The 13370-nt window shown below is 37.2% G+C and overlaps 1 protein-coding gene and 1 pseudogene across 3 annotated transcripts in view; one reads left to right on the top strand and one right to left on the bottom strand.

Moving 5' to 3' along the window:
* Nucleotides 1–13370, bottom strand: part of LOC137296332 (adenosine deaminase domain-containing protein 1-like) — a 201088-nt gene that overhangs the window by 119373 nt on the left and 68345 nt on the right. For 2 of the 3 annotated variants that reach the window (XM_067828108.1, XM_067828125.1), the window contains exons 6-7: nt 9541–9682; nt 8705–8837 (exon numbers count right to left, since the gene is read on the bottom strand). In XM_067828108.1, coding sequence (XP_067684209.1) covers nt 8705–8837; nt 9541–9682 — 275 coding nt within the window. The remainder of the gene's footprint in view (nt 1–8704; nt 8838–9540; nt 9683–13370) is intronic. The other variant, XM_067828116.1, reaches the window with a different exon arrangement.
* On the top strand, nt 10669–12868 carry LOC137258563 (uncharacterized; annotated as a pseudogene).

The raw sequence follows: 13370 nt of genomic DNA, 5'->3' as shown, positions 1-13370 counted from the left end.
GCATTCTATTCTATCTGTAAAACATAACAATATTATAAAAGATGGAGAGTCCTGCGGACAGCCTAATAGAAACACCCCACACCCCATGGGACGCATTCCCCGCATTGGTGGTTTCCGGGTTAGCAGTAGGATACGCTCATTTGACTAATATTATTATAAAACAACCGACTATAAAACTCGACTTTGACATGCACGTTATTTTTATGCTTACTATGAATATTGGTATGGCGATGGCCACCAAGGACGTTCTGGTACAGCAAGGTATTATACCCGAAAATATTTTAAAGTAATATATATAAAATGGCCACTGTAGCAGTGATGCTTGGTGGGGCTCTCGTGAATGCCCTAGCATTTTCTGGGAGTAATTTCCTGTTTTCTCAATTAAGAGAGTCAAACACGGCTGAGATAGAAGCGGAACGAAAACGACATAATATAGCTGTAGAAAAGTTACAGACCGCACAGGCTGAATATGCTAAGAGATGGTTGAAGCGACTAGAATTTATCATTGAGCAACTCCAGCATGAAAATCATGCCGTTAGAACTTTCACAGACATCGACAAAGCTATTAAAGAATACTACGTGTTAACAGGTAAACAACTAGAACCATTAAACAAGCCAACGATGTCTCAGTATTAAACTCCTTCAGAGGGACAAAAAGATCGCGAGTTGTTCTTGATGGCACCTGGTTTAGCGGTGATAGTGTTAATGGTTAAACAATTAGACTAATTACACAAATTGTTATATCACAAAATGAGCACAACTCCACATATTTGTCAATGGGTACTTATGGGGAAAAGTGAGATTTGTGGCAAAATAAGCCACAGCAAAGGTTATTGTTCAAGGGTTGTTGTATCACCATAAAGATAATATCAACTATACGTGCTCGGTGTGTGGTATAGGGGTGGAAGGTCATTACCGATTATGTTAAGCCCATGGTGCAGATAAAAACGATTTCAGCTTATTTACGAGAAGAAAAAAGATTACATCAGAGAAGTTTAACGCTTGTTAAAGATCAAGGTACAACTTGTAATCCATCATGAACGAATCCTCTATGTGGCCCATTTACAAGGAAGTAGAGATTAGGCTCCCCGGCTTTTATATCCACTCGATCGATATTGTACATTTTCATAGACCAGATAGGACCTGTAGCATGTTTATCGGTGTCTCCCTTGTATTCACCTGGTTGATATAAATATATAACGAATGCGTGATCTGGAAATTTCTTTTCTCTTTTTCGACTGGGTGCTGCTGCCTCCGCTATAGTGGTTTTCATGAGGATTGCATCGACTGGCCTAGTGTGGGTGACTTGCACTCGGTTGTCTGCAGGGCCCTCGAGTAATCTTGTTACTTCGTGATTCATAAAGTCAACCACAGGAAGTCGTACTACCCATTCAGTGTTGCGGCCAACCGACTGCAAGTCATGTGAATACTAGTGCGCAAAGAAACGTTCGGCTAAGGAGCAATTGAATCTCTCGACAATAGCTTGACTTCGATGTTCTCCTGCCACACCACGCCTTATCTCGACATTGTGTTTGGCTAGCAGTTGTGACACGGCACCCATGAATTCTCTACCCGGGTCGACTTGCAACTCAGAGGGCCACGTCAGCAGACTGCGTTTGTATATACGTTCAAAACCACATGCTACTTGTGTTGCGTCCTTCGAGGTCAAGGGTTCAGCTTCCTTGTAGCGACTGGCTAGGTCCACAACTGTCAGGGCGTACTTGTAGGTTTTACCTCTGACGATGTCATGTGGAAGAAACAACAGGTTGGCTTGGTGAACTTGATTAGGGATATGAAGACCGAATTTTCTCCTGGGTATATATCTCCGTGCAGGTAAGAATACTTGCTATATAGCTTGTTTTTGTAACCAGGCGTTGGCTTTTTCTTCCGAAACGCGTGCGGCTTTAGCTAATTTTTTAATAGGGTCTGTCCCTTTCCAATATCCCGAGGGCTGTAGTAAGCTTTCTCCATTGTATTTCTGTTACTTAAATATCTATATGACCGTAAGTGTAGGTATTAACACCATTCATGGCTATCCATCGTTTTGTATCCATGGGTAATAGAGACAACTTATTCAAAGTCAACCCGTATATCTGATGCCCGTCACTACTATGTTCATCTGGTGTTTGAACGTTTTTTTCTCAAACATGGCTTGTTTGTAGAGGGTATGTTTGATATATCGTTTTACCACATTCTTTTTCACACCTTTAGCCTTTCCTATTTCAGCGTTGTCTGCTTTCTTGATTGAATACATCTTAGGTCTCAACACAACGTATTCAACGATTGGCATGCCAACACATTCATCTTTCATCTTACCTAATACTTTCTTGTTAACTTGACTGTGCATAGGGTGGTCTCTCGGGTAGTCACTTGTGTCATCATTTGTATATCATTTTTCATATCCTCATACACGTCCTCGGTTTGAGTCTCCATCAGCAGGGAATTAGTATCCGTGTACAACACAACACACCTGTCGCCGTATTGTTTCTTCAGCTCGTTGTAGTAGAAGTCATACATCAAGTGTTTGGATACTCATGGTGACATAGACCGGTCGATTTAGTATGATGTGGCTCGTTTTCATATGTATGGACGAAAAGTCATAATTGAATATAGTACTTCTAGAGGGAACAACATTCTACTACTCTGGCCCTCTCTGGCCCTGGATATGGCACCACTCGAGCATGTGTGGGATGAAAAGGTTAGATGGATACAGACAGCTGCTCAAACTCAAAACCTTAGAGATTTGGAAGCCAGATTGATCAGGGAATGCGCTACTGATTGACACACTGTTTCCTGACATTTTTGGTGTGTGAGGGTGCAGTGATAGCATATGCTTTTACAGTAAACTTGAGTGTTGTTTTCACCAGAGACCATGACTCATTTCTTCAACAATCACTTGTCTGTTGTTTTTTCGTAGTGTTAAGATTAAGAAGTATTGACAGTTTTAAATCAACATGCGTTTCTTTTGCGGTTCAGTATATTAAAGTTGCTTCAAAATGTGCTAAAAGTCATAACAAAAGTTTAGGAAACATACAAAAGCTTTGACCTCCTGCAAACCAGTGTGCAATTCAATATGGAGGTCATTTTCCAATTAATAATCAACAAACTTTAAACACATTTGTCCAAAAGCCACTAAGCACTACTTTGGTGCAATCTTCAAACATAGGTCACCTCCTCAAATGATGATTTCTAAGAAATATTACATCAAATTTGAGTTAAATATATGCTTCAATATTCATCGCCTTGACATGAATAGTCATCTGACAATTTTGTAAATTATTATGTTCCAAGACTGAATAATGCTGTACCAGGGTGTGACAAGGGCACCATTTGTTTTTTTAAATTCTCTTGGTGTTGAAATAACTTTTTTATGTGTTACGATACTAGTAATGTTCACTTTCAGAATGATGTTTTAGTAAATGCATTATTTTAAAAAAAAAAAAACATGTCTTAAAGCAGGAAGGCATGAGCCAAGAAACTAAGTCAGCACCAAGTAATCTGCTGTGACATGTATATAGTTTTTGAATGCCTTGCTCTGCTTTAAAACCACATGAATCTATTATGTCATTCAAGTAAGTACAATTATATATAATAGAATAGTTTATTATTCATTTTATTACCTTTTTTACTTTTATTAAAGGATGTAAGATTCTTAAAAAAATACCTTGCTATTATTTCCAAAGATTTACAGTAGAATACTTTTATAACGAACACGGATATAACGAACTGACAGTGATAGCAAACTGTTTTATAAGTCCCAAATTAACCTCTGTATATTATCATATAAAAAAGTCGTGAATAACGAATTCTCTGTATCGTACTAATGGCTACAGCGAACTGATTTACAATCCCCGTGAGTCCCAGTTAACACTAATTAACTGTGTGAATAACGAACTGAGCAAACTCAATCAGTGTCAATGCCAGTTAGCAACGCTCACTTTGAAATCCTCGGCAGGCCCGTGTCGAAATTGATGACATCGTAAAGGCCGTTTCCGATCAGCACGACGGAATATCCCGAGTTGATTCAGAATGTGATGATGATGACACGAACATTGATGAAACAGACCAGGCCCCATCTGCATTCGCAGAAGCCAGTATGATGCTACAAACTTTGAAGAACTTTCTCGTGCCACAGAAGACAATTGACGTGTCTTCTTTCTATTCGCCCACTGACTTGCAGTTGGCCTAGTGTGCACAGAGTAAGATTACTGACTTTGTACTGAAAAGAACATAATATGAATGAATGAATGCATGAATAAACTGAGTAGGAATGTGTTGTACTGTATACACGTAGTGTTATTGCTCTTTCAATGGGATTTTCATGAATAGCGAACTACGGATATAACGAACTAATTTCAGTAGTCCCTTGTAGTTCGTTATGAAAGTATTTTACAGTAACTATAATGGCAGTTTTAATTACTGTATTACTCTTTTAATACACTAACGTATCTCCCAAATGCGTAAAAAAATTTTGTTCTAACAAAAACTCAAAACAAATAATGTCCTCTTAGTTAAGAAATACAATTTTATTTCATTCCGTCCAGTATTCTAGAAAGTCATTCTTCTCACATAGTTTTCGTCTCAATCCACACAGAGTATGGTAATTCAGTTCCACAAGGTCCAATGTCTTAAAGAAATTCTGAAATATTTAAGTCACAGTTTTCTATACACTTGTTTGAAATCATTTTGATATACTGGATATTGTATGATAGGCATCCGCTGACACTATCCTCAAAATCAGTATTGCAGTTACAAGAATTGTCCGTGTTTATTACATTTGCAAAGTCTTAAACTGCTGCTTGTTGCCATCTAATTGGTAATGATTTTTCACAAGTGCGAAAGTTTGGAAATTCATGCAAATTCTCACCTAGAGCAGGCGTAGGTTTTGTGAAGGATAGTGTAAACATTTAACTGATCATGAGGCCAATCTTATTCCTTGATCCGCCTCAATTTGTTTCGTCTTGACCATATTGGTTTTGTTGAAGGTACACATCAAATCCCAACAATACATAATAAATACAGCGAGTGTGAATGGCATGATTCAAAGCACATCGCTTCTGAGGCACTGTTTGATGCTGGAAATACATCTGACAAATCCACAAAGTGCGCCGGGACTGCTGACTGGCCGAAATTGGCGCATGTGCTGGTTTTGATAAATGTAAATTACACATAGAATCTGCTTCACCACATAGAAACTTAAAAGTGCATTTGTGTTAGCACGTAGGATACTGATTTTGAAACATTTGTTGAGGTTTCTAGAGCACTAGAAATGGCTGAATAACCCGATCACTGCACAGTGTTGCATTACATCACAATCCTCATCAGATGGCATGGCAATGCAGGATCTCTCAAAGTTTCTAAAGAAGATAGATGAACATAGAGTATATACAATGATTCAGTGATGGATACAGATGTACACAGAGATATAGTTTGTGCAATATAAAAACCAAAGGTGAGATAAAGAATGGCATATACAAACAACAATAATACAAACATAAACAAGCAGTAAGATAGATTGTTGTGTGTTGATATACTAAACACAATTCATAAATAGAAATATTTCACATACTTACATACGTCTGAATTCCTACACACATATTATTCAAACATGACTGTGAGAAGGCAAGATAGTCACTAGAGTTGTCCAGGTCCAGGTCCAGGTCTGACTCACACTGAATCCTTCCCACTGTTAACAGATATACACTTTCCCATCATATGTCAAGGTGGACTTTATCTTCTGATCCTTCTTCAGGCCTCTGTTCAACTTGAACAAATGATTCTTGTGCTCAGTTACATCCTCGTTGATGTAAATGTCACATACCAAAGTAACCACAACAAAAGAATAGTTTGTTTTGCAAAACTTTATTCCTCCCCTTAAGATATAAGTAACCCCGATACCTATACTAAAACTAATTCTACAGGTGCAAATACAACTAACTAATCTAACTACCTAACCTAGCTACATATACAGTTCTGTCTACCACTTACATTGCTAAAGTTATAATAACACTACTACTACTAACTACACTAATATCCTAATACCCTCACTAATATAGACAATGATTACATATAATTCCAATTGGAAACTAAACAATGGAACTAAATAACAACAAAGGAATTTGCCACTCACAGAGAACACTTTCTCTTTATAATGTAATAAGAATGTCAGTGCACTTTGGTTCCACTTGGTGACGTCATGGTATTTGTGTGGTATCCCTCACACCCAGGCGATGGTTTCCCTCACGGAGTTTAAGGGGCCTGTGTAATGGTTGATGGCTGTGCCATCCACATCTCACATTACTAGGAGATACATGCTCCTTACACAACAGGGAAGACTCTTGTCTGTCTCCTTACAGGCGGAGATAATACCCCTCTCCTTACTTTAAGGATAACCGGCCAGTTCCGGGACACTACAATACAATATAAGTAACTACAGTTACTCACTAAGGCATGTGTCAATGTCTTATACTTTATACATGTACTTTACTCCGATTTACATATATGAAAGTGGAACAGTTTTTGTGGAACGGTAACATTCAAATTATGAATGGCTTTGCGGCTATATAATGTTACAATGTATACATATATCTAGAAATACTACATCAGTTAAACAATTTCTTGCTCCATCTACTCACTCAATAAATACAAAAATAATAATGATAATAAAAACTTACGCCAGCCAGTGTGAGATGCAATCCCATACAAAAGTTGAACCCATGCAGGTGAACACAGTGGTGATTCTGGCTGACTGTGCAGATTACTACCCTTCCTCACTATTTATATTGACCTACCATACCCAAGCTACACCTCTCTATTGTTTATAGAGATATATAACTCCCCAGCTCTCTGGCCATACCTGGTCACGCTTCCCTGAACATAACCCTGTTCCCATAGTATTACCGAATATAATCTAACAACAACCCCCCAACGATTTATAACCCACTCTAACAATACCATACTACATCTATTTACAGTACCATAAACTAATTATATAAACAAAATCATCTGTGACCTTGACAGTAGATATCTCGTTTACCTTGAAGTTTGGACTTGTTCTTGATCACCTTGTTGTGGTCCCAGAAGCTCACAAACTTCACCACTACACTCCTGTTCTGACTTCGCTGTCTCTTCCCAAATCTATTGCATCTGTCTGACGGTGAGATATCCAGGTGTACATTCTTCAGCACATCTTGCACAACCAGGTTAACCTCCTCTTCCTCCCATCCCCAGTCAGGTTCCTTGATTCCTGTGATCCTCAAAGAGTTCCTCCGACTGTACTGCTCTTACTCGTCGGTCTTGAGCTGTCTCCCAACTACTGTATCTCCTGCTTGAGGGTTGGGGGGTGTAGTGTGTGTGTGTGTGTGTGTGTGCTACAACATCCTGGATGATGTCCTTCAGCACTTCCTTCGCAACACTCATAAACAACTCCCTGAATTTCTGCTGTAGAACTGGTAATATGGGGGCAATACTCAGCTTCATCGTGATCACATCCATTGAGGCCTCATTCATGAAGTTGAATAGTAAATTTCCAACATGGCTGAAGACATGTGGTTACCTTTGTCCAAAGTGCTATATGTTTAACCTACTATTTTAATTAATAACATGTCTCAGTACTAAATACATTGTTAACTAGGATATCGGAAACTATTAAATATTTAAAATTATTTACTTGATTAAATATTTTAGACTCCACTAGCTGTTGTTGAGCAGGATACATCTTTTGCCCTTTCCCAGGCTTAGCTCAACAACAGCTTCATTCTCCAGGAAATAAAACATATCATCTCATCACCATTGTGTCAGTGCCTACTCTTGGACGCGCGATTGTGCGATTCGCACTAATAATGATCAAGTCGCGCCTCATAAAAACAACAAAGCGCGAACTGTCGCGCATAGCAATTTGCTCCCTAACTACCTTTCAAAAAACATACGAAAAAGCTTTATATTGACAAGGAATGACTTTTTGAATCGGAGTCGGCCACAGAGTCAAGTTCGAGTGACAACATGTAAACATAACAGAGTCACCTCCCTTGGTTAAAACCACTATCGGCACTGGGGAAACGAAATTCCATTCATATCAGCATGAAAATAGATAACATTTTTCGATGAAGTTATGATTTGATTAATTAATTAATTGACAATGTTAGACCATGAACTCTAAACATACTGCTTGTGTACAGCACTTGCAAAACACAGTTTCGTCAATCTTTTTTAGAACATCAGTTTGTTTTAGCTTCATTTTCAACATCAGACAATATTACCACTTCAAGTCGCAGACGACAAATGAATACAAAATTCTTATTTACAACGGTTTGTGGTAATTTGGAGTGAATAATGCCATGCAAAAGAATGAAAATAAGTGACTTTTTGGCACCAAAATCACTGAGAAAGCAACAGTGTCTGCCATGTCTCCCCAGACCGATACGTCTGTTAAGGAGACATGTAAATCAAAAGGCGAGCGAAAAATGGTTGCAAGAATGGCCATGGCTCTCTCAAAATGTGCTTGGTGCTATGATATGTGACTATTGCAGCCAAAATAAACAGTCACATATCAGAAAACCTTGTGAACACCTTGTGAACATGTGATAATCTCATTTGTGTTTTTCCTTCTATATTTGTCACTTCAGAAGTTTGTACAATAAAGGGTTTTATGTACAGCATTCAAGTTAAGAGATTATGTTGTGGATGATTTAGTACATGCACTTACTTGAGTAAGGCTCTCCTTGCCACTGTTACAGCATAGCTATCAATGAGGGTCCGTCCATCAGTGGTCAGATTACTGGAGGACAAACAGGTATTACCAACACCAATAGCTACCACTTCCCCAACATCTGTAGCACCTGAAGACACAGATGCCATATTCAGCAATGATGTAGAATGTAACTAGTATGAAGATAAAAAATTATGTCCAGAAAAGGTGAACACAACGAAAACAAACATACTAACCACAAGATCTGTGATATTTTACGTGCTGAATAATCAGTTTTATTGGCATTCCTTATCAATTGATTCAAAACAATCATATCAGTCTAACATTACCAACTGCTGAAGCATTGCAATGCCAGTGTAATACTTTCATTTGCTGGAGAAACATCAACTGTTATAAATGTACTGTTAGGACTGTCACAACAAATTCGAACCCACGCTTTAGAATGCTTATAACAGAAAGGTTGCACCACATTTTTAGCTAACAGTATCACTATGACTGCTCTTTTGTGTGCATAGTGAAGCACTCAAGCAAAAATATTTTTTCCACTCTGAACCAATTGTCCAGGAAATGATACCATCATCTTAACATAGGGCAGAGAATCACAATCTTCAGAACTTTTTGTTTATCCTCCTATGATCAACTGTCTCACTATATATTATATTTTAGAATACAAAGTTACTCCAGACTAAGAAGGTTCAATCAAGGTCTGAAATGAAACCTAATCCTATTTATCGCCTAAATTCCATTCCATGTGTTATGCTAAAAGTAGACCTAAAGACTCCCTGATAAGTGCCAAAAAATTCAAGAGGCAACATATTCAGTCAAAAACTTACTCCTCTGCACAATAAAGGCAGCAAAACTTTTCTTTACAGCATACAAGTCTGGAACATGTTGAAGGACACTGAAGAGTTTCTGATAGGCAGTGTTGGCCATCCTGTCTGGAAGAGGAAAGTCTTCTATCCCACCAGGCACCTGCTGAAGACAGTAGGTATGCTCAGTACAACTTGCTTGCTGCACACATCATAAGTCTGTCAAAATTTAAGATTTTTCTCTTTTATCTCAAAGACAATTCACTATTCGACTTTCCCAAAAGTCATTGTCATTTAGAGTTATTGCCCTTGCATTTAGCTCTTCAATTGGCGGGACGTTCATCAGAGATCACTTTACCATCACTTTTTCCAAACAAGAGTTTCATCAGCAGCTCAGTAAGTTATTTTACTTGTAAATGACAAGTTTACAGTAGAATTACCAAATGACCTCGACGAAATGAAACTGAAATATATCCTCTTTGTTAGCATTTAGATAGTCACAAAGTACGAATTACGAACATAATTATGATGATTTTCATTGATTGGTTTGTACATCACTCATGTAAAACGTCAAAGTACTATTTTATGATTACTTGAAAAAATAACTTTAAATCAAATGAATTGAATTAAAAACTATATAAGATAATGTTAGTGCTTAAAAAATCTTCTTTTTATTCTGAACATGGTTTTTGATTTAACTATAACTGATATTGAGTTATTCTCATGAAGAGGACACTGACATTTTGTCAGAATCTAGATTCTAACGAAGGTAAACATTAATTTGAACAGATAACTGAGGGAACTGACATGGCTATGACAGCTGTCAAAGAGGAATATGGTGGAGCCAACACAGACGATACAACCAAAAAACTATTCATCAATATAAAAGGTTTGTTGGTGTAGCCAGTATATTTTGCTTATAATCACTTAACATTAATCTATGTAAACTTCTAAGCAAAGTTCTTTTTCTTTTCAATGTGATCTGTTTAAACTGGGTTAAAAAGGACACATGTTGTTAAACATATTCCCTTATTTAGCCTGTATAATCTCCTAATTCCATTTACTTGATCAACAGGTCCTTTGACAAGCTTTCTGTGTTCTTGCATGACTACTGTGGGCCAATACCAGAGAACACTATGTCATCACAAAGAAATGCATCATGTCAGACTGCAGCTGTACAGAAATGTTCAACTTCTACTCAGTCAGATGAAGGTTTCCTTCAAGCCATCTCTAGTCAGGAGAAGCCATTGGCACCACAGCAGATCAGTGCCTGTACACAAACAGACTTCACACAGACTTGTGAGCAAAGTATACATACAGGTGTTGCTACCGTCACTGACATTTGCAGATGTAAAGACTGATCCTGAGCTGGTTAATGTTAACACAGGACTGGGAGATGGAAATACATTTTCATGCATTTTTGATGAATTGTCTGAAGCTTATGCGAGAGGTTATCCGTCATCAAAGTTCGGAAGACTAAACTCATTGTCACTAATAGATCAATTTTTTATGGTGTTGATGAGACTTTGACTTGGGATTTTAGTTGCAGATATAGCTAACTGTTTCCATGTTTCCAGAACAACCTGTGCCCGGACAGTTAACAGATGGATTGATCTCATGTAAAAAAATCTGTCATTTCTGATTTCCAGATATTATCCATGCTACTATGCCAAAAGGATTCAAGGACATATACCCTAAAACACGGGTTGTAATAGATTGAACAGAAATATTTATTGAGAAGCCTTATTCAGCAGCAAGACAATCACAGATGTGTAACGGGAATGGCTCGACCACAGAAAACCAAGCTCCGTTGAGGCTGTAGTTCGGTTTTATTTCTTTTGTTGACTAATAATACAAGTCTGAAACAATGTGTACAAATATATTAATCTCCGTCAAAATTACCCTTTATCACATCCAAGACATTGCACTTTGTTCAGATAATTGTTCTACCACTAAACATATAAAAATAACTCAAATAAATGGATATCACAAAATTAAAGGTTCAGTTACACAAGACTCTTAGAAGTGCAGTTATGACAAACTTTTGGCATCTTCCAGACACAGTAACATATCAGCTTGTCTTACCATATATGGGACAACTTGCATCAACTGAGCACATGTTGTGAGGCACCAAAATACACCCTCCAAGGACCTAAAATATGTATGCCGCAAATAGCATGGAAATGCTAATTCTCACCAGAACAGTAAACGTACAATCTGTTTGGACTCAAACATTAATCTGAATCAACTGGAAGTGAAATTATCAACACCAACAACTTTAACTTTGAGTCAAAATATACCTCCACCAAATGCATAAATTCATTTACAATAAATACTCAATGAACCTTTCAACAACTGAACATATTTTTGCAGTTTATTCCTTTTCTGTAAAATCAAATATAACCAACCTGAAATCCACCAAAGTCAATATCCTCTTCACATGACTTTCAAATCACCTTCCCACTTGGGAGAAAGACAGCAAGTGAACAAACTTCACACTTTCCAAATGCAACTAAATTCAACATCCAATCAAGATGCTGCACATCTTCAGCCAATAGAAACCAGGGACAAGACAGCAGGCCTGACCTCATTAAAACTTGACTAATTTCCATAGGAACTACTTTCGACCCATGACCCAGTGGTTACTTTGAATACATCATGGACTTGTAAAAATGTAAACCTTTTTACTGACAATTGTATTATTGTTTAAGGTGTTCTAAATTGATCCCAAACAGACAAACAAGACAAGACATGTTAAAATAGTTTATATTTCCAGCACACTTTTACAATTTGTGTATTTTGTACTTGTTATGTATTTTAACCTTGTTATGTATTTTGTACTTATTATGTATTTTGTACTTGTTACAGATGTATAGTCATTATAAAAGCCATATTAATTTAAAGGGTTTAATTGGCATTACTCCTAATGGTGTAGTCAGTTTTGTGTCAAATTTATGGTCTGGAGCTATAAGTGACAGACAGATTACTATAGAATCTGGTATATTAGACTTGTGTGAGTTTGGAGATGCAGTAATGGCTGATAAAGGATTTCTGATATCTGACCTAACTACCCCTAAAGGATTACACTTAATCATCCCTCCATTAAAATGTAAAAGAAAGCGACACTGAAAGAAATTCAGAAAACTAGACAAATTGCAAATTTGAGAATCCATGTAGAGAGACATATGGAAAGAGTAAAAAATTGTAGAACATTACAAGGTATCATTCCCATAACTATTTCCAATTCTGTGAACAAAATATGGAAAATCTGACAACACTGACAACATTACTACCACCATTGTACCCCCATGACCAGGACTCTGATACAATTGATGTACATGTATTTGATTGAAATTCTTGACAATTTGCAAGATCAGGTAATTGTCATGAATACTGGGATTATCATTGATAGTGTGATCAATCTAGTCTGAGATGTTAATTTTCATCTCCAAGAAATGCTTGCTTTTCATGTGGAGTTGGGTTAATCTCGAGTTTAAAGTATTTGCTTTTCATACCGAAGACCTAGGTTTGGGTCTCCACAACAGTACAATGTGTGAAGCCCATTTCTGGTGTTCCGTGCCATGATTTTGCTGGAATATTGCTAAAAACAGCGGTAAAACTAAACTTACTGACTTTTCTTAATGGTAGGATAACTGAACTTTCAGTAACAGTAAGCTATTTTATATCCAACAAACTCATGTAATAGTAACTTCTGATGTTCTTTAATTACATTTACATACAAATGACACATAGTTTTATTGACTGAAATGTTTCACTTATGTACAAATTGAGACAAAACAATGTACAATTGGTGCACATTATGACAACTTCCATCATTCATTAATGTACAACCA

The sequence above is a fragment of the Haliotis asinina genome, chromosome 1, assembly GCF_037392515.1.
Source record: "Haliotis asinina isolate JCU_RB_2024 chromosome 1, JCU_Hal_asi_v2, whole genome shotgun sequence".
Classification (NCBI taxonomy): Eukaryota; Metazoa; Mollusca; class Gastropoda; order Lepetellida; family Haliotidae; genus Haliotis; species Haliotis asinina.
This window is presented reverse-complemented; position numbering and strand designations above follow the sequence as displayed.